A 21,636-nucleotide genomic window follows, 5' to 3' on the forward strand; every position below is an offset into this window, starting at 1 on the left:
TTTTTTTAAGCAGATTTGGTTGTGTTAGGTTTTATGTAGCTTTTTGTGTTTTGTTTTACTTTTATGATGTGGTATGAATTATTAGTAAAAAGAATGTAGTGGGTTTTTTTAGCTCCTCTTCTAATAAACTGGGTATAATTACTAATACACTTTTAAAACATGTTACTGGGATTGGGATGTAGGGTAGGCCAAAGAAACAATAAACTAAAGCTATTTGGTACAAACTTCAGTACTTTTATAAAGTTTTTATCCATCATTATTACTGAGCTTAGCATAATAGCTATTTTAATCTGTGCTCTTTTACTGTGAAAGTTATGTAGTAGGGACAGTATTTGAGTTATTTTTGAATAAGAAAATAAACTTAGGGACAAGAAAGGCATTAAAACGTCAAAAAAGCTCAGAGACTAGAACAACATAAAGGCCTCCACCCTGAGAGACATGAATTAAGTAACACCATTACAAAGTCCTTTATCCCAACACACAGTAAGTACCAATACAACATAATTAGCATAGGTTTTCCTAACTCTTCTGAACCCCACATTGGGCAGCAAATAATAAAATGCTTAGAAAGCTAAGAAAAAACTCAAAGCACTGCAGGATAACTTCACAGCTCCAGACATCTTGTGTTGATCTAGGAATATGTTCTAGACCCCAACTCCACCCTACATCACAAATTTCAAATTACAGGGGCCTGGGACTTGGCCTTTTACACCTACAGCCAGGCTGGGCAGCAGGGCAGAGCAGCTCCGGGACAACTACACCCAGACACCCGTGACACACCAGACAACAGACGAGGGGACACAATGGGGAGACAAAACTCTGGGCCACAAGAACGGCCGCAAGGACTGAGAGAATGCGGAACGAGATGAGCCGGGTGAGAATGAAGGCGAGCTGATGAAGCTCACAGAACCCGGGAGGAAGAAGATGCTGACGGAATGACAAACTCCAGGAACCGCCAAGACGGATGCCCAAGAATCTTATGGCAGCAATCCTCTACCTATCTTTGCGTTTCTTCAAGTCCTAAGCCGCAACAATGGATCCTCGCGGCGCACGGCTGTTGACACAGCTCGGAACAAGACATCTAAAAGACATCCGATCGGATGCTTTTCAAAAGAGACGCGATTCCAAGGCCTCTGAGAGCTGCCGAGCCGAGGAGCCCAGAGATTGGAGATGCTATAAGTGTGATGCTGGGGTTTCTGGCAAGCCCCCAGAAGAGATAGGGCAAGGCACGTACAACACAAGAGGCACAAAAGACACAGAAGGCACAACGGACAAGTGACACGACGCGCCCCGAGGCTGCTCTGTCCTGCACACCTCAGCACTGTGAACAAAAGTGAGGCTCTCCCACCGTGCGGCCTAAGGGGCCACAGCCTGGACCTCCCCGTCCCCAAAGCTGACTCAAAAATCCCAGGTCACATGTCCCGTCCCGGCACCCCGCTTTCATCCCCTCCGCGGGTCGTAGCCTTCGACTCGGCTCTCGCATGCCCGGTGGGGAGGATCCACACGAAGCGCCAAGGAAGGCCGCCTGGCTATCCGGGAAGTTCCTGCCATCGCCAGGCTGTCGTCTCTCCGTCAGCTACAAAAAATCAAACAGAAAATCAGCAGCTGATCTTGCTGCGCAGGGCATCGGCCAAAACCCAACAATTCTGCTACTCACGGTGTCCTGCGAACGGCCGTGTCCTGAGGCCGCACGATACGGCCACGCCGGGACCAGACACCGTCGTCGCAGGGCGCGCCTGAGTTAAGAGAAAAAAAAGTGATGTGGCATTGCTGAAACTTGAACAGGCCCTCGCTCCTCCTCCCGACATCCCCAACTCACGGGAAGCCCTCGGCCCGTTCCTGAAGGCCACCCACACGGCCCCCCTTTACGTGGAAAAGGCTCCGTCACGCGGTCCCTGTAACGCTTCCGCAGGGCTCACGGGAGCGGCGAAGCAGGCGTGCCGTGCCGGCCGGCTGGCGACGGGGTCTCGACGAAACGCGACTGGACCGCCTAAAGCACGCAAACAAGAAGGGACGCTTGGCGTCGCACCAGAAACTGAGAGCCCAGCGATAACAACAGCCTCCCTCCACCGGTCAACGCTCACCTTGCCCGCTTCACCTTGACTGCTGCTGGCCGGCTCTATTTCCTAAAAATAAAGACAAAGAGGAGACCTGTAACACAGTGACCGGTTCCAGTTGCCCTGCAAAGACAAACATTGACTTACCTTCTTGGGGGAACCCCCTTACCCTGGCTGGGGCTCTCGGCCACCGATTTCATCCATCCGCATCTGAAAGAAAGCTGAGACAAAAGTCAAAGTGCTGCAGGGGAACTTCACAGCTCCAGACATCTTGTGTTGATCTAGGAATATGTTCTAGACCCCAACTCCACCCTACATCACAAATTTCAAATTACAGGGGCCTGGGACTTGGCCTTTTACACCTACAGCCAGGCTGGGCAGCAGGGCAGAGCAGCTCCGGGACAACTACACCCAGACACCCGTGACACACCAGACAACAGACGAGGGGACACAATGGGGAGACAAAACTCTGGGCCACAAGAACGGCCGCAAGGACTGAGAGAATGCGGAACGAGATGAGCCGGGTGAGAATGAAGGCGAGCTGATGAAGCTCACAGAACCCGGGAGGAAGAAGATGCTGACGGAATGACAAACTCCAGGAACCGCCAAGACGGATGCCCAAGAATCTTATGGCAGCAATCCTCTACCTATCTTTGCGTTTCTTCAAGTCCTAAGCCGCAACAATGGATCCTCGCGGCGCACGGCTGTTGACACAGCTCGGAACAAGACATCTAAAAGACATCCGATCGGATGCTTTTCAAAAGAGACGCGATTCCAAGGCCTCTGAGAGCTGCCGAGCCGAGGAGCCCAGAGATTGGAGATGCTATAAGTGTGATGCTGGGGTTTCTGGCAAGCCCCCAGAAGAGATAGGGCAAGGCACGTACAACACAAGAGGCACAAAAGACACAGAAGGCACAACGGACAAGTGACACGACGCGCCCAGAGGCTGCTCTGTCCTGCACACCTCAGCACTGTGAACAAAAGTGAGGCTCTCCCACCGTGCGGCCTAAGGGGCCACAGCCTGGACCTCCCCGTCCCCAAAGCTGACTCAAAAATCCCAGGTCACATGTCCCGTCCCGGCACCCCGCTTTCATCCCCTCCGCGGGTCGTAGCCTTCGACTCGGCTCTCGCATGCCCGGTGGGGAGGATCCACACGAAGCGCCAAGGAAGGCCGCCTGGCTATCCGGGAAGTTCCTGCCATCGCCAGGCTGTCGTCTCTCCGTCAGCTACAAAAAATCAAACAGAAAATCAGCAGCTGATCTTGCTGCGCAGGGCATCGGCCAAAACCCAACAATTCTGCTACTCACGGTGTCCTGCGAACGGCCGTGTCCTGAGGCCGCACGATACGGCCACGCCGGGACCAGACACCGTCGTCGCAGGGCCCGCCTGAGTTAAGAGAAAAAAAAGTGATGTGGCATTGCTGAAACTTGAACAGGCCCTCGCTCCTCCTCCCGACATCCCCAACTCACGGGAAGCCCTCGGCCCGTTCCTGAAGGCCACCCACACGGCCCCCCTTTACGTGGAAAAGGCTCCGTCACGCGGTCCCTGTAACGCTTCCGCAGGGCTCACGGGAGCGGCGAAGCAGGCGTGCCGTGCCGGCCGGCTGGCGACGGGGTCTCGACGAAACGCGACTGGACCGCCTAAAGCACGCAAACAAGAAGGGACGCTTGGCGTCGCACCAGAAACTGAGAGCCCAGCGATAACAACAGCCTCCCTCCACCGGTCAACGCTCACCTTGCCCGCTTCACCTTGACTGCTGCTGGCCGGCTCTATTTCCTAAAAATAAAGACAAAGAGGAGACCTGTAACACAGTGACCGGTTCCAGTTGCCCTGCAAAGACAAACATTGACTTACCTTCTTGGGGGAACCCCCTTACCCTGGCTGGGGCTCTCGGCCACCGATTTCATCCATCCGCATCTGAAAGAAAGCTGAGACAAAAGTCAAAGTGCTGCAGGGGAACTTCACAGCTCCAGACATCTTGTGTTGATCTAGGAATATGTTCTAGACCCCAACTCCACCCTACATCACAAATTTCAAATTACAGGGGCCTGGGACTTGGCCTTTTACACCTACAGCCAGGCTGGGCAGCAGGGCAGAGCAGCTCCGGGACAACTACACCCAGACACCCGTGACACACCAGACAACAGACGAGGGGACACAATGGGGAGACAAAACTCTGGGCCACAAGAACGGCCGCAAGGACTGAGAGAATGCGGAACGAGATGAGCCGGGTGAGAATGAAGGCGAGCTGATGAAGCTCACAGAACCCGGGAGGAAGAAGATGCTGACGGAATGACAAACTCCAGGAACCGCCAAGACGGATGCCCAAGAATCTTATGGCAGCAATCCTCTACCTATCTTTGCGTTTCTTCAAGTCCTAAGCCGCAACAATGGATCCTCGCGGCGCACGGCTGTTGACACAGCTCGGAACAAGACATCTAAAAGACATCCGATCGGATGCTTTTCAAAAGAGACGCGATTCCAAGGCCTCTGAGAGCTGCCGAGCCGAGGAGCCCAGAGATTGGAGATGCTATAAGTGTGATGCTGGGGTTTCTGGCAAGCCCCCAGAAGAGATAGGGCAAGGCACGTACAACACAAGAGGCACAAAAGACACAGAAGGCACAACGGACAAGTGACACGACGCGCCCAGAGGCTGCTCTGTCCTGCACACCTCAGCACTGTGAACAAAAGTGAGGCTCTCCCACCGTGCGGCCTAAGGGGCCACAGCCTGGACCTCCCCGTCCCCAAAGCTGACTCAAAAATCCCAGGTCACATGTCCCGTCCCGGCACCCCGCTTTCATCCCCTCCGCGGGTCGTAGCCTTCGACTCGGCTCTCGCATGCCCGGTGGGGAGGATCCACACGAAGCGCCAAGGAAGGCCGCCTGGCTATCCGGGAAGTTCCTGCCATCGCCAGGCTGTCGTCTCTCCGTCAGCTACAAAAAATCAAACAGAAAATCAGCAGCTGATCTTGCTGCGCAGGGCATCGGCCAAAACCCAACAATTCTGCTACTCACGGTGTCCTGCGAACGGCCGTGTCCTGAGGCCGCACGATACGGCCACGCCGGGACCAGACACCGTCGTCGCAGGGCCCGCCTGAGTTAAGAGAAAAAAAAGTGATGTGGCATTGCTGAAACTTGAACAGGCCCTCGCTCCTCCTCCCGACATCCCCAACTCACGGGAAGCCCTCGGCCCGTTCCTGAAGGCCACCCACACGGCCCCCCTTTACGTGGAAAAGGCTCCGTCACGCGGTCCCTGTAACGCTTCCGCAGGGCTCACGGGAGCGGCGAAGCAGGCGTGCCGTGCCGGCCGGCTGGCGACGGGGTCTCGACGAAACGCGACTGGACCGCCTAAAGCACGCAAACAAGAAGGGACGCTTGGCGTCGCACCAGAAACTGAGAGCCCAGCGATAACAACAGCCTCCCTCCACCGGTCAACGCTCACCTTGCCCGCTTCACCTTGACTGCTGCTGGCCGGCTCTATTTCCTAAAAATAAAGACAAAGAGGAGACCTGTAACACAGTGACCGGTTCCAGTTGCCCTGCAAAGACAAACATTGACTTACCTTCTTGGGGGAACCCCCTTACCCTGGCTGGGGCTCTCGGCCACCGATTTCATCCATCCGCATCTGAAAGAAAGCTGAGACAAAAGTCAAAGTGCTGCAGGGGAACTTCACAGCTCCAGACATCTTGTGTTGATCTAGGAATATGTTCTAGACCCCAACTCCACCCTACATCACAAATTTCAAATTACAGGGGCCTGGGACTTGGCCTTTTACACCTACAGCCAGGCTGGGCAGCAGGGCAGAGCAGCTCCGGGACAACTACACCCAGACACCCGTGACACACCAGACAACAGACGAGGGGACACAATGGGGAGACAAAACTCTGGGCCACAAGAACGGCCGCAAGGACTGAGAGAATGCGGAACGAGATGAGCCGGGTGAGAATGAAGGCGAGCTGATGAAGCTCACAGAACCCGGGAGGAAGAAGATGCTGACGGAATGACAAACTCCAGGAACCGCCAAGACGGATGCCCAAGAATCTTATGGCAGCAATCCTCTACCTATCTTTGCGTTTCTTCAAGTCCTAAGCCGCAACAATGGATCCTCGCGGCGCACGGCTGTTGACACAGCTCGGAACAAGACATCTAAAAGACATCCGATCGGATGCTTTTCAAAAGAGACGCGATTCCAAGGCCTCTGAGAGCTGCCGAGCCGAGGAGCCCAGAGATTGGAGATGCTATAAGTGTGATGCTGGGGTTTCTGGCAAGCCCCCAGAAGAGATAGGGCAAGGCACGTACAACACAAGAGGCACAAAAGACACAGAAGGCACAACGGACAAGTGACACGACGCGCCCAGAGGCTGCTCTGTCCTGCACACCTCAGCACTGTGAACAAAAGTGAGGCTCTCCCACCGTGCGGCCTAAGGGGCCACAGCCTGGACCTCCCCGTCCCCAAAGCTGACTCAAAAATCCCAGGTCACATGTCCCGTCCCGGCACCCCGCTTTCATCCCCTCCGCGGGTCGTAGCCTTCGACTCGGCTCTCGCATGCCCGGTGGGGAGGATCCACACGAAGCGCCAAGGAAGGCCGCCTGGCTATCCGGGAAGTTCCTGCCATCGCCAGGCTGTCGTCTCTCCGTCAGCTACAACCAAGAAGACCAAATATCAATGCAGGATCTTAGTGGGACATCTGTGAAAATCCAGCACTTACCTTCTCTAGAGAATGCCCAGGTTCATGGGCCGCACACTTCACCCCACAGGGAGGCAGAGGCTTGCTTCACAGCAGTATTGGCTGACACAGCCAAATTACCACCACCTCAAGGAGGGGAGGAAGACTCTCCAGTCAGTGAGGGACAGGGAGCCCAGTGTACCCCAAGGATAGAAACCCCAACTTATATGACACCAGCAGGCCCGAGCACTCACTATCGCTTCCTGGCTGGCCCTAGCACCAGGAAACTGCCTGCACCTCTCGTGGATTCTGGCACTCTGCTGCTTTAGGGTTCCTGCCTGCAGCTGTCTCAAGGAAACGGGAGCGCTGTTAGGGCTACTGTTTAGGGTTTGAATAGTCCTGTACTCTACCTTATATCCCAACCTGTACCCCTTTTATTTTCACTGTTTGTCTCCAGCCCTCAAGCCCTTGACCTCTGAAGCCCTCCCTCAGCCTCTCTGTGTCACTGACAAGCTGCCCCACTGAACCCTACAAACTTACAACCCTACGCTTGCAACCGGGGATGCTCCTTATCCATAGGCCCCAAGAGATGTCCCTTAGCCCGGACCAGGCAATCCACAGTTGCTCCCTACCCTACCTAAGTTTGGCCCTGAGACAGGGCAGAGGCTGACAGAGCCGAACTCTTTGCGGAGGCCAGGCACGAAGCCTTACCAACCGCCGCCTCGAGGAGGGGTGGGAGCAATCCCCGGCTGCGGAGGGACAGAGAGCCCAGGGTGGGGCGGGGCGGGAAACCCCCTGTTTCCCCAACCCTACGGATCGTCCCCCCACTATCTCTTCCTGGCTGGCCCTAGCACCAGGAAACTGCCTGCACCTCTCGTGGATTCTGGCACTCTGCTGCTTTAGGGTTCCTGCCTGCAGCTGTCTCAAGGAAACGGGAGCGCTGTTAGGGCTACTGTTTAGGGTTTGAATAGTCCTGTACTCTACCTTATATCCCAACCTGTACCCCTTTTATTTTCACTGTTTGTCTCCAGCCCTCAAGCCCTTGACCTCTGAAGCCCTCCCTCAGCCTCTCTGTGTCACTGACAAGCTGCCCCACTGAACCCTACAAACTTACAACCCTACGCTTGCAACCGGGGATGCTCCTTATCCATAGGCCCCAAGAGATGTCCCTTAGCCCGGACCAGGCAATCCACAGTTGCTCCCTACCCTACCTAAGTTTGGCCCTGAGACAGGGCAGAGGCTGACAGAGCCGAACTCTTTGCGGAGGCCAGGCACGAAGCCTTACCAACCGCCGCCTCGAGGAGGGGTGGGAGCAATCCCCGGCTGCGGAGGGACAGAGAGCCCAGGGTGGGGCGGGGCGGGAAACCCCCTGTTTCCCCAACCCTACGGATCGTCCCCCCACTATCTCTTCCTGGCTGGCCCTAGCACCAGGAAACTGCCTGCACCTCTCGTGGATTCTGGCACTCTGCTGCTTTAGGGTTCCTGCCTGCAGCTGTCTCAAGGAAACGGGAGCGCTGTTAGGGCTACTGTTTAGGGTTTGAATAGTCCTGTACTCTACCTTATATCCCAACCTGTACCCCTTTTATTTTCACTGTTTGTCTCCAGCCCTCAAGCCCTTGACCTCTGAAGCCCTCCCTCAGCCTCTCTGTGTCACTGACAAGCTGCCCCACTGAACCCTACAAACTTACAACCCTACGCTTGCAACCGGGGATGCTCCTTATCCATAGGCCCCAAGAGATGTCCCTTAGCCCGGACCAGGCAATCCACAGTTGCTCCCTACCCTACCTAAGTTTGGCCCTGAGACAGGGCAGAGGCTGACAGAGCCGAACTCTTTGCGGAGGCCAGGCACGAAGCCTTACCAACCGCCGCCTCGAGGAGGGGTGGGAGCAATCCCCGGCTGCGGAGGGACAGAGAGCCCAGGGTGGGGCGGGGCGGGAAACCCCCTGTTTCCCCAACCCTGCGGATCGTCCCCCCACTATCTCTTCCTGGCTGGCCCTAGCACCAGGAAACTGCCTACACCTCTCGTGGGTTCTGGCACTCTGCTGCTTTAGGGTTCCTGCCTGCAGCTGTCTCAAGGAAACAGGAGCACTGTTAGGGCTGCTGTTTGGGGTGGGGTACACCCGAACTCCACCTTACCTATACCCCTTCTTTTCACTGTTTGCTCAGCCTTTTTTTCTTGGAATTCATTTGACAGATTGAGGGCACCGGGGAGGGACTGCCACGATGAAATCAAAAGGGAAAAGGAGAAAGATCACCCCTGCAAATCCACACTAGCTCAGCTGTTCAGGTGCTGCTTCCTGGCAAAAAGCTTTGTCCATCACCACCTCTTTTAAGCAGTACTCCAAGTCTAAGTGCATCCAGGTGCTCCCCCAGACCCTATGAGATGCTCTCACCGTCACTCCATCAGATGCCACTGGGAGCCCATCAGAAACTCCTCTCCTGCAGCAGTTCCATGCCAACGTTGTTTTGCCACTCGTATTTGGCCCTGTAATAACGGCAAAATTGTTGCCCTCTGTCAGGTACGTGTTGTTAGACACAGGTTTTTCCATGGCCATCTTTTCAAGAATGAGGTGCCATCCCTGCTTGATTGCTAAATTATCGGTAAATTCTGGAAAACCTAAATAAGAAAAAAAAATCTAAGACACTGACAAGTTAATATGGGAACCTTTACATCACTAAACTAGTATGTCTTGAAATAAAGTGAATTCTTCCAAGCCTACTACAAAAGTCATATTCCTAAAAATAACCAAAAAACAAACAGCATCAAATTCCCACCAATGTCATCAATAAAATCACAATACCTCCACCAACCAAGGGAAAAAAATCTTAACCCCCTCAAAGACTCAACACTGAAACACAACTCATCCTAACACTTCAACTAACAATACTAAAATAAATTTTCATAACAAATATTCCCTCTATCCACATCACCAATACTACATAAAACAAAGTACTCTCATCACAGCACCCCCGAATCAAAAACCTAAATTGCCCTAAAATCTTTAAAATAATCACAAATTAACCCCAAAATAAAAACTTTAATCTCACTAACAAAAAAACCCAAAACAGGCAACACAAACAAAACCAACACCGTACAACCAACTACCAGCAAAAACAGATGCTAGGCTCTTTCACTAACAGTTCTTATCACATCAGCAAAGTTAGACATAAATAAAAAACAACGCTATTGAACTCCACACAACAAATCACACCAACTATTAAAAAATAATCAGACCAACTCGCTAAACTCAAAACCATTCAACTAACCCTAAACATTAGCAGAAAAAAGCCCCAAAGCCCTACCTTTATGCTAATACCTAAATACTCACCAATACTCTATAAAAAAATTTAATAGCTCATTAAAAACAAAAAACCAATCTAAACTACTAAAAAATTAAAAAGCATCACCCCCAAAAATATACCTATAAAAATCCACCATATAAATGCCTGCCCCCAGAAATGAAACTAAGAAACACAACAGAAAGAAATCCAAACTTATCATCAACACCTAAACTAGAAAACACAACATTAAATAAATAGAACATATACATTATTATACACCAACTACAAACAAAATAAAGTGATACAATTAATTACTAAGTCACCTTAAAACCAGTCAATAAAAAACTTTCAAAAATTGAAAACTGCATCTAACAAAAGCCACCTAATTAACACCCAAAACTGAGCTAACCAAACAAACCCTACCCAATCTGAACCCCAACATACAATAAACAAAACCCAGTAATACATATCAAAATCTATTTTAATTGATTCTGCCTAAAATACAAACCCATTCATAGAATCATCTTTATTCAAAAAATAAATTTCACACAGTATACAACACAAACAAATCAAACAACACACTGTGTACCACCAAAAAAATCTAATATTGAATAAAAATCACATATAAATATCTCTGCTTACTAAATATTACCGCCACTATTTATATTTACCTGTATCTGCTTAAAGGCATATTTAAATTTAATAAACATTAATTTGACCTCTAAGCCAAATATATACAATAAAAAATAAAATGTCCTTAAATTACATTATATTATATCCTCATCATCCGCTTTATGCCCAAACATAAATTCTGTAACTTCAAAACTAAAAAAGAAAAAATTCTTTGAACATACAATCTATATACAATACTAATACAGCCTCACTCAAATTCTCTCTCAACTCTACTGTTTAACACAACAAAAAATGCATTTTTTACTTTTTCAAACTAATTTCTCATTTATTAGTGAATACAAAATAATTACCAGAACCATAACAACTACTTCTAAAACTATTCGACTTTACTCCAATCCAAAAACCCAAGCTACCACCAAAACACCCCATGGCTCAAAAAGATCAACGCCACAGCCCAACTCCAAAAACATCCAAACCACATGTGCAGAAAAACCTTCTAAAGCTCCTGCTCTTTTCTCCACAACAAAGAAATTATCTAACATTATTCATCCTTTCTTTCCTCTTACCTATGCCCTACTTATTAAAATAAACATTTTTTTTCACTTTTCATCAAAAAAAAATTCCTTTAAAATCAATTAAAAAACAGTCTGAAACCTGACTTCTATTAAGAAACATATTCATTTTAAAACGTTTTTCTCCCCGTTTGTCTCAAATCTTTCCAAGGTTTGGATCCTGTTCCAGTGCACCTGAACCAAGTCAACCTGCTCTGGCTCTGGAAACATCAGCAACACCAAACCCAGAGCACGAAGCACCTCGCCCTCCCTACCCCGCTGTCCCTCGGCCCTGCTCTCTCACATCCTACACTGCAGAGCGCTGGGAGCCAGGTTCAGCCCCGAGAATTGTCACATCCATTCCCTCGGACATTCCAGCTTCCACGGGGATATTGAGGGGACCCCCTGCTTTCCATTCTCTAGTACAGCACCAAGACAAAGCTCTCACTCGGCCCGCGTCTCCAGAAAATCGTGTGTAAGGCTTAAATAAACCCTGAGGCTTGAGAAATACAGTCTGCCCAAAAAGCCCAGCTCTGCATCCAGGGGAAATAAACATCACAAACAGATTCATGCACCCCAGATGCACGGGACGCTGTCAGCTTAGACCTGCAGTTAACTCAGCAATGGAAAAACCTGAGCTCGAAGCCCTCCTGTGAGGGTGCAAAAGGTATTAGACACAGTTTCTGGAAGGCGCCACATCGTTATTTAAAGGCGCAGCTCGGCTAAAGAGCAACACCGACAAAGCCCCGAGACAAAAAGCCCCGAAGGTCGGGCTTTTCCCCCTCCCCTCCTCCCAGTGATTTCTGCCAGCGCACTCTGAAGCTGACAAGCCACAAGTGTTCCCCAGCGGCCCCTGCCGGGACTCGCTCCCGGGCTGGTGCTGCTCCAGGTGCGGGGGGACCGGGGGAGCCACGCGAGCCCCGGCAGCGGCGGCACTCGGCACCCGGGGGCAGCCCCACGCTCCCGACCGGAAAGTGGCTCCTCCGGCAGGCGGGGGCAGCTCCGGCCCCGGGAGAGCTCGGCCCACCCAGCGGCACCGGGACCAGCCCAAAGGGGCCCCGGCGGTGCCCGAGCCCTGCGCCCGGAGTGGACAACGAGGCCGGAACACAGCTCCACGCCGCGGCTCCCGCCTGCCGGCTCGGCAGAGCCTGCCTCTCCTCCACACGGCTCTGTCGCTCCCTGGCAAGAGGAAATCAAAAAGGAAAAGGAGAAAAGCCCCACTGCGAACTCGCACTGGCTTACTTGCTCCGATGCTGCTTCCAGACACAAAGGTTTCTCCCTCGGCACCTCCTTTAAGCAATGCTCCATGTCCAAACGCATCCAGCTGTTCTCCCAGATCCTATGAGATGGTCTCAGTATCATTCCATGAGGTACCCCCAGGGAAGCCCACCATAAGCCCCTCTTCTGCAACTGCTCCGTGCCCAAGCAAAGTGAGACAAACCCTCCCCCTAAAATAGCCCCAGGCAGGACCCACCCATTCTTTACCATAACTGCTCACACCTGGGGCTGCTCTGAGAGCTCATCAACCTCACTACTCACACCTGGGGCTGCTCTGAGTGCTCATCAACCTCACTGCTCACACCTGGAGCTACTCTGAGCGCTCATCAACCTCACAGTTCAGTTTGTGCTGTTGCCATCCTACGGGTAAGGGGAGGGGCAGAAGGAACTTGTTGCTCATTCCCTGGACGGCTCATTGTCTGCACCTGACACACTGGGGCACCAGGCTTTCCTTGCTATGGATGAGGACACCTCTCCTTTTCCTCGTGCCCAAGGCTGAAAATGGAATTCCACCTCCACAATTCCATGTGTTTGAGTTTCATAATTCCCAATGTAATTCCCCAGGGATCATAAGCTATCACCTCTAATTTTTCCTCTAGAATCACTGCTGACATGCCTTTTTGTGGAAGTGCTTGAGACATGGATGCAGAGTTCAGGGGCTTGTTTATGGCTTATCCTGACGAGCACAAATGAAATCCAAACACCCAGAATTACAGGGAAATATGGAAAAAGTTTATAAATACTCCTCTTCCCTGCAAATCCCTGGCAACCTCCCATTGACCTTTTACTCTTAACCTCTGAATTTTGACCTTTGTCTCTTGACTTTAGCTCTCTGAAGTTTGATTCCCTGATAATTGACCTCGAACCACATAACCTTAGAAAATTAACCCATAACATTGGACCTTGGACCCTTTATTCTTCATCTTTGAACACTGACCATTCACATGTGACCCTTGAAGTTTGAATCCTTGATTTTCAATTTAACCATTGAACCCTGACCTTTTGCCCTTGACCTCAACCCTTTGACACTCTCACAACATCAGTATTACTGACCTACAGTGATTTAAGCATATGAATGCTAACATAGTTATCTCACCCAGCCGTGTCAATCCCACTATCAGTCTCTATATCCCAGCCCCACAGTGATTTCAGCTCCAGTCCAAGCGACCCTTTCCCTGCCCCAGTGATTTCAGCTCTTGGCCCACAAGCTTTATTTCACTGCAAGCTCTCTTCTTCCAGCTCCAGATGCATGTTTCTCAAATGCTGCTGGCTGAAACTTCCCCAGCTTCAAGGAGCAGGATCTTCCTCCTTTCTCCAGCTCAGCAACATTTCAGATCCTATCCTAGGGCCTAGAAGCCCACCCCACAGTCAATATCCCAGCCCCGCAATGGTTTCCTGTCCAGCCCTACAGTGGCTATCACAGACGCAGGCAAAATCCCAGCACTGCCAGTTTCAGGTCCCATGTTACAGTCCCATTTTTTTGGCCCTACTCATCTTGTTCTATTTCCAGTCACAGGACCTAGCCCAAACATCCATATCACAGGCCTACAGTGATTCCTGCACACAGATCCTACAGTGGCAATCGCATTATCAGTCCCTATCCCAGCCCCACAGTGAATTCAGCTCTAGCCCTGGAGAGCCCTTTCCCAGCCCCAGTGATTTCAGCTCTTGGCCCACAAGCTTTATTTCACTGCAAGCTCTCTTCTTCCAGCTCCACATCCGCTTCTTTTTCCCCCTCTCTGGTAGGTGAAGCTGCTCCAGGTTGAGATAAAGGGTCTTTTTTCTTGGTTCCAGCTCTGAGGTTTCACCTCCAGGCTGAGAAATGCCACTCCCACCCCATCCCAACCCCAAAGCAATCTTTACTGTATTTACAGCCTGCCCCATTGTGTACCATTCTATGCTTGCTTCCCACATGTACAGTCACTATGCCCTCAGAACAGTGTTTGCAGCAGTCCCCATACCAGCCCCAGTGATTTCAGCTTCAGTCCCACAAGCTTTATTTGACTGCCAGCTCTTGTGCTGCGCTTCTGCCTCCTCATCTTCCCAGCAGTGCCACATCATGCTGCTTTCTGGCTCTCCAGGCAGGATCTCTGTTTTAGCTCTAGCTCTCTGTGGTTTGAGTTTAGCTCTTGAACCCACATTCCAGCCCCAACCTGACCATCCTTACTGCAGGAACAGCTTTGCAAGGCCCTATCCCAGCCCTTACTCTGACTTCAGCTCCAGCCACGCAGTTTGCATCCCAGCTCCATATTCCTTATCCCAGCCCCACAACAGTTTTACCCTAAACCCTACCATGTTTCTGTCTGCTCCAGCTCTGCTTCCTCAGTTCCAGCTCCTCAGCTTCCCACTACTGGTGGCTGAAAGCTGCTCCTGCTTCTCACTGCAGCCCGGGGCTGTTGATAAAGCCACAAATCAGTTATTATCACTTCAATGTCTCTAGATACTGTCCTACCCACCCTAATGGGAGCCCAACTTTGGGGACACTTGAGGCCTCAAGCCCAACAGGTACCTTCCCCCTCCCCCTGGGTCTCAGCCCAGCACTTGCCCAAAGGCCCCCCCTCACCCCCCCCAGGCATTACCAGGGGCTGGGAATAGCCATTGGGCCCCTGCTCCCCCATCCCAAAAGGTGCCCTTGGGCCCTCCCAGGCCCCAGACCCTCAGACTCTCCTTGGTACCAGCAGACAGGGGCTGCTAATCCCCCAGGCACCTCCTGCAGGCCCTGAGCTGCAGCTCCATCCCCTTCCCCCATGGCATTTATCCAGCTCCAGCCTCAGTATTTCCATTGCCCCACATTGGTTTAAGCATGATTCCAGTGCCAAGGTCTTTATTCCACACCCTGGGGCTTTATGTCTCCACTAGTCCCACAACGGGTGTTTCAGCCCCAGCCCCACAATCTCTACTGAATTAACATCAGCTATCCAGAAAAAAAGCCCCTAAATTAATTAATTTTAATAATTAATTAATAAATAATATTTAATTAATAATTAAATAAATAATAATGAACTAATAAATAATCAATATTTAATTAATTAATAATTTATATTTTATTTAAGATTTAATTAATAATCAATAAATAATAATAAATATTTGCTAACTAATAAATGATAAATATTTAATTAAATAATTATTAATGAATATTTAATTAATATTTAATAGTATTAAATGATTAGTAAATAACAAACTAATAAATAATAAATATTTAATTTAAATAATGATTAACAAATAGTTTTTAATAATAGTAGATAATATTTAATCATTATTTATTGATACTTAGTTAAACTAATACATATAAGGATAACAATATATCTTGTTAAAAGTAATTATAATTAATAATAATTTTATTATTTTAATAAAACTTGCAAAACAAAGCAACGTAATAAAGAAAATCATTATTATTTTAAATAAAATCAAACTAAAATAATAAAAACGAAAAAAACCCAGCTTTATTCTCGGTATTTTAAACATTATCTTCAATCCAGAAACTACAAAACAGCTCCTCTCTGTCCCGCAGAAGCAGCAGCTCGTCTCCCTGTGCCACTCCAGACCCCGCACCCGCCTCCGGCCGCCCGAAAAGCCCAGGACGTGGCAGAAAGAATTGGCCATGACCGGCCCCACCGCCCCAGGACACCGCCGGCCCCCAGATGCTGGCCCCAGCAGACGCGGGCATGGCGCCCGACCTCACCGACGCTCCCCAGTTCAGTGAGCGCAGGGCTCCCGTCCTGGCACACCGGCGCTCCCTGGATCGCTCACGCCGCCGCCACTGCCGCCGCCGACCGCCGCCTGCCGCCGCCTCTCCGCCGCTGCCCGCCGCCGCCTCTACACCGCTCGCCGCCGAACTAATGCCCGCACCCCTCCAGCTCACGCTATTTATAGCCCACGGCCAGCCAGCCCAGCCAATTACAGCCCGAGGCAGCGCCGGGCCCGCCAATCCCAGCCCGCCCATTCCCGCCGCGCTCGCCTCCACGACCCCCCGCTGTCCCCTCAGGCCCCGCTCCCACGATCCCACCCGCTCCCCCCCTTCTCCCCGTTTCTTTGGGCGAAGTTACGGCTGGGACCTGAACGGGGAGCCCCCGCCCACCCTTCCCGGGACCCAGCAGCACCTCTCGGGGCTGCGGCAGCTCGGCTCCGCCGGCTCCCAAAGCGACAGCGGCCGGAGCGGCACCCCAGCAAAACGGGGGAGTGGGAACGGGTCACGACTGAGCGGGCTGAGCTTGGCGGGACCGCGCCTGGATTCAAAGGGCGGCTGTGATTGGCCACCTAGAACCCTGACCTAGAACCCTGACCTGGAACCCTGACCTAGAAACATAACCTAGAACCATGACCTAGAACCCTGACCTAGAACCCTGTCCTAGAACCATGACCTAGAACCCTGACCTAGAACCCTGACCTAGAACCATGACCTAGAACCCTGACCTAGAACCATGACCTAGAACCGTAACCTAGAACCCCGACCTAGAACCGTAACCTAGAACCCTGACCTAGAACCATGACCTAGAGCCCTGACCTAGAACCATGACCTAGAACCATGACCTAGAACCCTGACCTAGAACCATAACCTAGAACCGTAACCTAGAACCCTGACCTAGAACCGTAACCTAGAACCCTGACCTAGAACCGTAACCTAGGACCATAACCTAGGACCATAACCTAGAACCCTGACCTAGAACCAATCCACTGGGATTGGCGGAAGCTTTGAGGCTGCGGCCCATGGGAGCGCGAGGCGCTCAGTTGGGCGGAGCCAGGGGTGCTCGCAGGGTCCGCGGACGCCCTGGGCCCCGCTCGCCAGACTCCCGTCCCCTTGTCCGGCCCTCGCTATTGCCCAGGTCCCGCCTAAAAGGCCCCCGCAGAGCCTCTATCGGAGGGCCCCAGCGGCACTCGGGGCAGGGGGCGGGGAGGGGCGTAGCCGCCAGCTCGCCCGGGTGTGGTGCCAGCTCGCAAAGCTGCGATGGCAGCGCGGAGCAGGGAGCGGTGGTGGGGAGGGCGTGCACAGCTCGCTGCGGGCTCTGAGCGCCTCTTCCCTCGCAGCGGTTCCTCTTCTGTGGGGACTTGGACTGCCCGATTAGGTGCTGGCCGAGGTAAACACCTTAGCAAAATACCTAAGTGCCCGCCCCTCGCCTGCTGCGGGTCTGCTGCTCACCGTCCTTCTCCCCGCAGTCCGTCTGTGAAGCTGAAACTGATCTGCCGCCCGCCACTGCTGTTATTCTTAGCCGCCGGCCTGCACGGCCGCCGCTCCTTTTAGCGCCGTGTCCCTGCTCCCGGCCGTGTCACTTTACACACTTAACGCTATTTCACCCCTCCCTGCTATTTACAGACACCGCCCCGCTCACTCCCTCCCCAGGCTCGGCAGCCGCGGAACTGCCGTAGCTCCCGCTGCCGCCTCCCCCCCGTCACCCAGCGGAGCGGGGCAGGGCCCCGGTCGGGGCACAGCGGCAGTACCGCTCTGTGCCCACAAGAGCTCAACATAACATAACTGACTCAAAGGCAGCTCACACAAGAAGGGAAAGAGGAAAGAATAAAACATCTGCGGAGCTCAAAAGCAGAAACTTTGTATCCGTGTGCACTAACATCCATGATTTTTTACATTTCCATTTTTTCTTTACATTTGACTTCATCCCCAACAGTTGTCTAAGAAATAATGTTATTAAATCTTTGTTTCTCTTGGTACACCGTGAGAACTTGGTGTTGCTCTGTATGTGTGGCTTTGGCCACTCTTGTGGACATGTAAAGTCAGTACTTGGAGTCTTCTGGACACATAATGGGCAAAGTGTGTCGGAGTGGATAAATTGCTGTTCTGTACATCTGTAGTGGTGCTGAGTTTTGCTTTGGTTAAGGAGACCTTAACCACGTTCACTGTGGGGAAAGCTGATGGACTCCTGACTGCAGGGCTGGGGTGATGGTGCTGCTTTCTGCATGCCTTTCCTTTGTGGACACAAACCAGTGGAAAAGCAAGGCCCTGAAGAAACCAGGATCCTCCTGAGAGGGCCACTCCGTTCCAGCAGCAGTGCTGAACACACTCCCCCTCCTCTCCCAGTCCTGGCCAGCGCTACAGCAGGCAGGGGGAGCTGCCTGGGGAAAATGGAATCTTGGCCCTGCTCCACCAGGTACCAACCTCTTCCTCTGCTAGACAATGTGCCTTCACACAAAAGACGAGTCCCCAAAGGATGGGCCTTGCAGGCTCTTGCCTTGGAGTGGGAGCAGCTCCACCCTGCTTTTATTCTGGTGGCAGCTTGCTTAATCCCAAGGTAGAGACTGGTGCTCCCAGGGTGAGCAGTCCCGGTGGAATGGCCAGGCCTTCCAGCCTTGCAGTTTAAAAAGGACCACAGACACACAGAGAGAGAACCATGGACAGGTGAGAAAGAAATGCTCCGTGAGGCGAGGCTGGCTTGAACAGCTGCATCCTGGGCATTGCCTTGTTGTCTCCCATCACCCAGCTCTGCAGCCAAGAGGCCCCTGTGGTCTGTAGTACCCGCTTGGTGCACGTGGGACCGCTCGGGGAAGGCGGCCAGAGCAGGACGTACTGGGGACCCGGATGCAGCAGCCACGTAGATATGCTGTGAGGTCCAGAGACACCGAGCGGTACGGCCAGCCCGGGTCACAGCCACGCTGGAAGGGGAGCGGGAGCTGAGAGTATGGGATGGGGTCATACTTTGTTCCAAGGCAGGTAAATTCCCCATCATTTTTCCTTGTTATTTTGAACTCTAACAGCATCAAACACTTCGTGCTTCTCTGCGTTTAACATACAGTTTTCCAGTGAGTTGGCTGCTCACGGTTTTTCTCTGTTTCACCACAAAATTGGTTGTAAGATCTTTTGGATCAAATCCCAACATCTCCCTTTACTCGTGGATTAGGAAGGAAAATGTTGAAATATGCCTATAAAATACCTGTGAAAAAAAATCAAAAATAGTTGGGGGGGGTGAGTTTTTAAAATGCAGGTAATCAGATTTCACTCCAATGAACTTCACTGTTCAGTGAAATGGTATGATAATGTAATAAATATAGTTATGAATAAAAATTCGTAAAGACCTAAATAAATATATCTGTAGTTATAATAACATGAGAAAATATAAAATATAGTGTGGCCAAAGATTCCTCCCTAGGTCCAGCCGCAAACATCCATTTTAGAGATAACAATTCTAGCCAGCACCGGGATAACGATCCTAGCCGGTGCCCATCAACCTAAAAGAATAAGCAGGACACGGGCCATCAGGCTGGACAAAGAAAAAGCCCAGCCGAGATATTCTTCGGCTCCAACACTGGAGCCAACCGCTCCGTCCTGATGGCCCAAACCAAGATGAAATCAAGGAACACCCAAGACCTTTTTACATATGAGGAGACTCTGCCCCACTGTCTATTGATTCAGTTTGCCGGTTCCAGGAAATCCATTCAACTGACTATCAAGACGCTTTGTTGAACAGTGACTGCTCGGAGTTTTGGCCTCAGGGCACAAAACCCCTATAAAAACCCTGGACATTCTACCCTTCCTGTGGATTTGGGTAAATCTGTACCTCTGGGTATAGACCCCTGTCCACCCAGCGCTGCGCTGATCTATTTTATTGTGTTTTTTTTCTCCCGTTTGTGATTGAAATTGTTTTATAATAAATCGCTGTCTATATTAATCATATTTTGCCGTTGCATTTATAACAATAATGAAATCATCACATATACACACACACAATATAACCGTAATACATCTACTAGACACATCTCAATTATATACTTGATTATATAATGGTTTACACAATTCATAAACTATGGGCCAAAAATCATATTCCAAAGATCAATTCTTGTCCCTTGCCAATACCTACCGTAAAAACCAGAACAACTCCACAGGCTTTTGGTTTCTGCACCCAGCCCTCCCAGGGAATTTCCTGGCAGCTCGGGGTCCCCTCTGGGGAAGGGTACCCAGCACGAGCCCTCCCCATCCCCCGCTCACCTTGCTCCTCCAGCACAGTGTGTGCCTCCCTCTGGCGGGGACCTCGGCGTGCCCCAAGGGACACGGGAGCCCCCCAGTCTCCACCCCGTCCCCCTCAGCCTTTGCTCCTCACCCCCAAAGAAGGCAGAGAACAACTCCAACTGCCCTGGACAGCAGCACCTTGTTTTATTGGAACTCTGTCCAGGTATAGACCCCTCCCAATAAGGAGCTCTGCTGCAAAAAGAAAGGGGGACAGGTCCCAGAAATCCCTCCCTGAAACCCCAGGCACAGGCCAGAGGCAGAAAGAGGGAGTGGTGGCAAAGAGGACACAGGAATGGCTCGGCACGGCAGGGTGCTGCACGGCCCGCCCCGCTTCGGCTCGGCCCGGCCCGCCCCGCTTCGGCTCGGCCCGGCCCGCCCCGCTTCGGCTCAGCCCGGCCCGCCCCGCTTCGGCTCGGCTCACCCCGGCCCACTTTGGCTCAGTTCCGCCTGGCCCGCGTTGGCTCGGCCCGCCCGGCCCGCTTCGGCTCAGCCCGGCCCGGCCCGCTTCGGCTCGGCTCGGCTCGGCTCGGCTCAGCACCTTCTGGAAGGCGCTCATAACCCTCGGGACGGATACTGCACCTTTTGGAATGCACTCAGCACCATCGGGACGGATCCAGCACCCTCTGGAAGGCTCTCCGCAACTTCTGTAAGGCGCTCAGCACCTTCTGGAAGGCGCTCAGCAACCTTGGGAACAATCCGGGGGGGGAACGGATCGTGCCGGGACTGGGGTAGGGGGAACGGGGGCCACGTGCTCGGGGGGCGGGGGCACACCGGTCCGAGCGGGCAGGAAGGGAGGGGGGCCGGCGGGGACTGAGGGTACGGGGGCCGCGTGCTCGGGTGTAGGGGTGGGAGAGACGGAGGTCGCGGGGTACGGGCGGCTGCTCGCGCCTTGTGTATTCGCAGCACACATTTCTACCAGTGCTCTGCAGGCTGGGAGGAGTTTAGCGGCTGCCATATCTCCGCGGGAAATGTTATTAAAAAGCTTATGACCGACTGTGTCCCAGAAATCTCTAGTGAAAAAATTCTGAGTGTTTTGCGTTTGGGAAATGAACTAGAGTCCATGTTAGGAGGGTTTTTAGTTCTCGTTTAGGCAAATTACTTTGGCTGGCTTTCAGTAAGAATTTTAGTTGCTTCTACAGCTTTTTGTCTGGGCTTGAACGGTTCTGACCCATGACAGACTGGTTTGTGACTCACCTCCTATTTAACTGATGTTGC

At 51.8% G+C, this 21,636-nt stretch overlaps 2 protein-coding genes and 1 long non-coding RNA gene across 3 annotated transcripts in view; 1 reads left to right on the forward strand and 2 right to left on the reverse strand.

Moving 5' to 3' along the window:
- Nucleotides 1-213: 213 nt before the first annotated feature.
- On the reverse strand, nt 214-17,930 carry LOC111943849 (uncharacterized). Its single transcript, XM_086853408.1, has 14 exons — nt 17,781-17,930; nt 17,605-17,661; nt 12,432-12,528; nt 9,117-9,208; nt 5,499-6,697; nt 5,234-5,404; nt 5,072-5,150; nt 3,792-4,990; nt 3,527-3,697; nt 3,365-3,443; nt 2,085-3,283; nt 1,820-1,990; nt 1,658-1,736; nt 214-1,576 (listed from the first exon to the last, which is right to left on the reverse strand). Exons 1-5 carry the CDS (start codon nt 17,928-17,930, stop codon nt 6,437-6,439), a joined length of 657 nt encoding a protein of 218 aa, XP_086709534.1. The 3' UTR covers nt 214-1,576; nt 1,658-1,736; nt 1,820-1,990; nt 2,085-3,283; nt 3,365-3,443; nt 3,527-3,697; nt 3,792-4,990; nt 5,072-5,150; nt 5,234-5,404; nt 5,499-6,436.
- Nucleotides 17,931-17,997: 67 nt separating this feature from the next.
- On the reverse strand, nt 17,998-21,137 carry LOC147650106 (uncharacterized). Its single transcript, XR_015276906.1, has 2 exons — nt 21,001-21,137; nt 17,998-19,348 (listed from the first exon to the last, which is right to left on the reverse strand). It is a non-coding gene; the product is annotated as an uncharacterized LOC147650106 (long non-coding RNA).
- The window catches only part of NCOA3 (nuclear receptor coactivator 3), a 58,867-nt gene continuing 58,041 nt past the window's right edge, over nt 20,811-21,636 (forward strand). Inside the window, exon 1 of the mRNA XM_086852443.1 lies at nt 20,811-21,067. The gene's annotated coding sequence lies outside the window, so the exon portion shown is untranslated. The remainder of the gene's footprint in view (nt 21,068-21,636) is intronic.

Source organism: Cyanistes caeruleus, chromosome 16 (genome assembly GCF_971803275.1).
Source record: "Cyanistes caeruleus chromosome 16, bCyaCae1.hap1.1, whole genome shotgun sequence".
NCBI classification, from domain to species: domain Eukaryota; kingdom Metazoa; phylum Chordata; class Aves; order Passeriformes; family Paridae; genus Cyanistes; species Cyanistes caeruleus.

Bases quoted from the DNA above. Each gene is read 5' to 3' on its own strand.
- LOC111943849 (XM_086853408.1), bottom strand. From the start codon at position 17,930: ATGTTGAGCTCTTGTGGGCACAGAGCGGTACTGCCGCTGTGCCCCGAC. The intron at 17,662-17,780 runs GTCTGTAAATAG...TAAGAATAACAG, and splicing joins GAGGGAGTGAGCGGGGCGGT to CAGTGGCGGGCGGCAGATCA. The intron at 6,698-9,116 runs GTGAGAGCATCT...TCTTGGTTGTAG, and splicing joins TGGCATCTGATGGAGTGACG to CTGACGGAGAGACGACAGCC.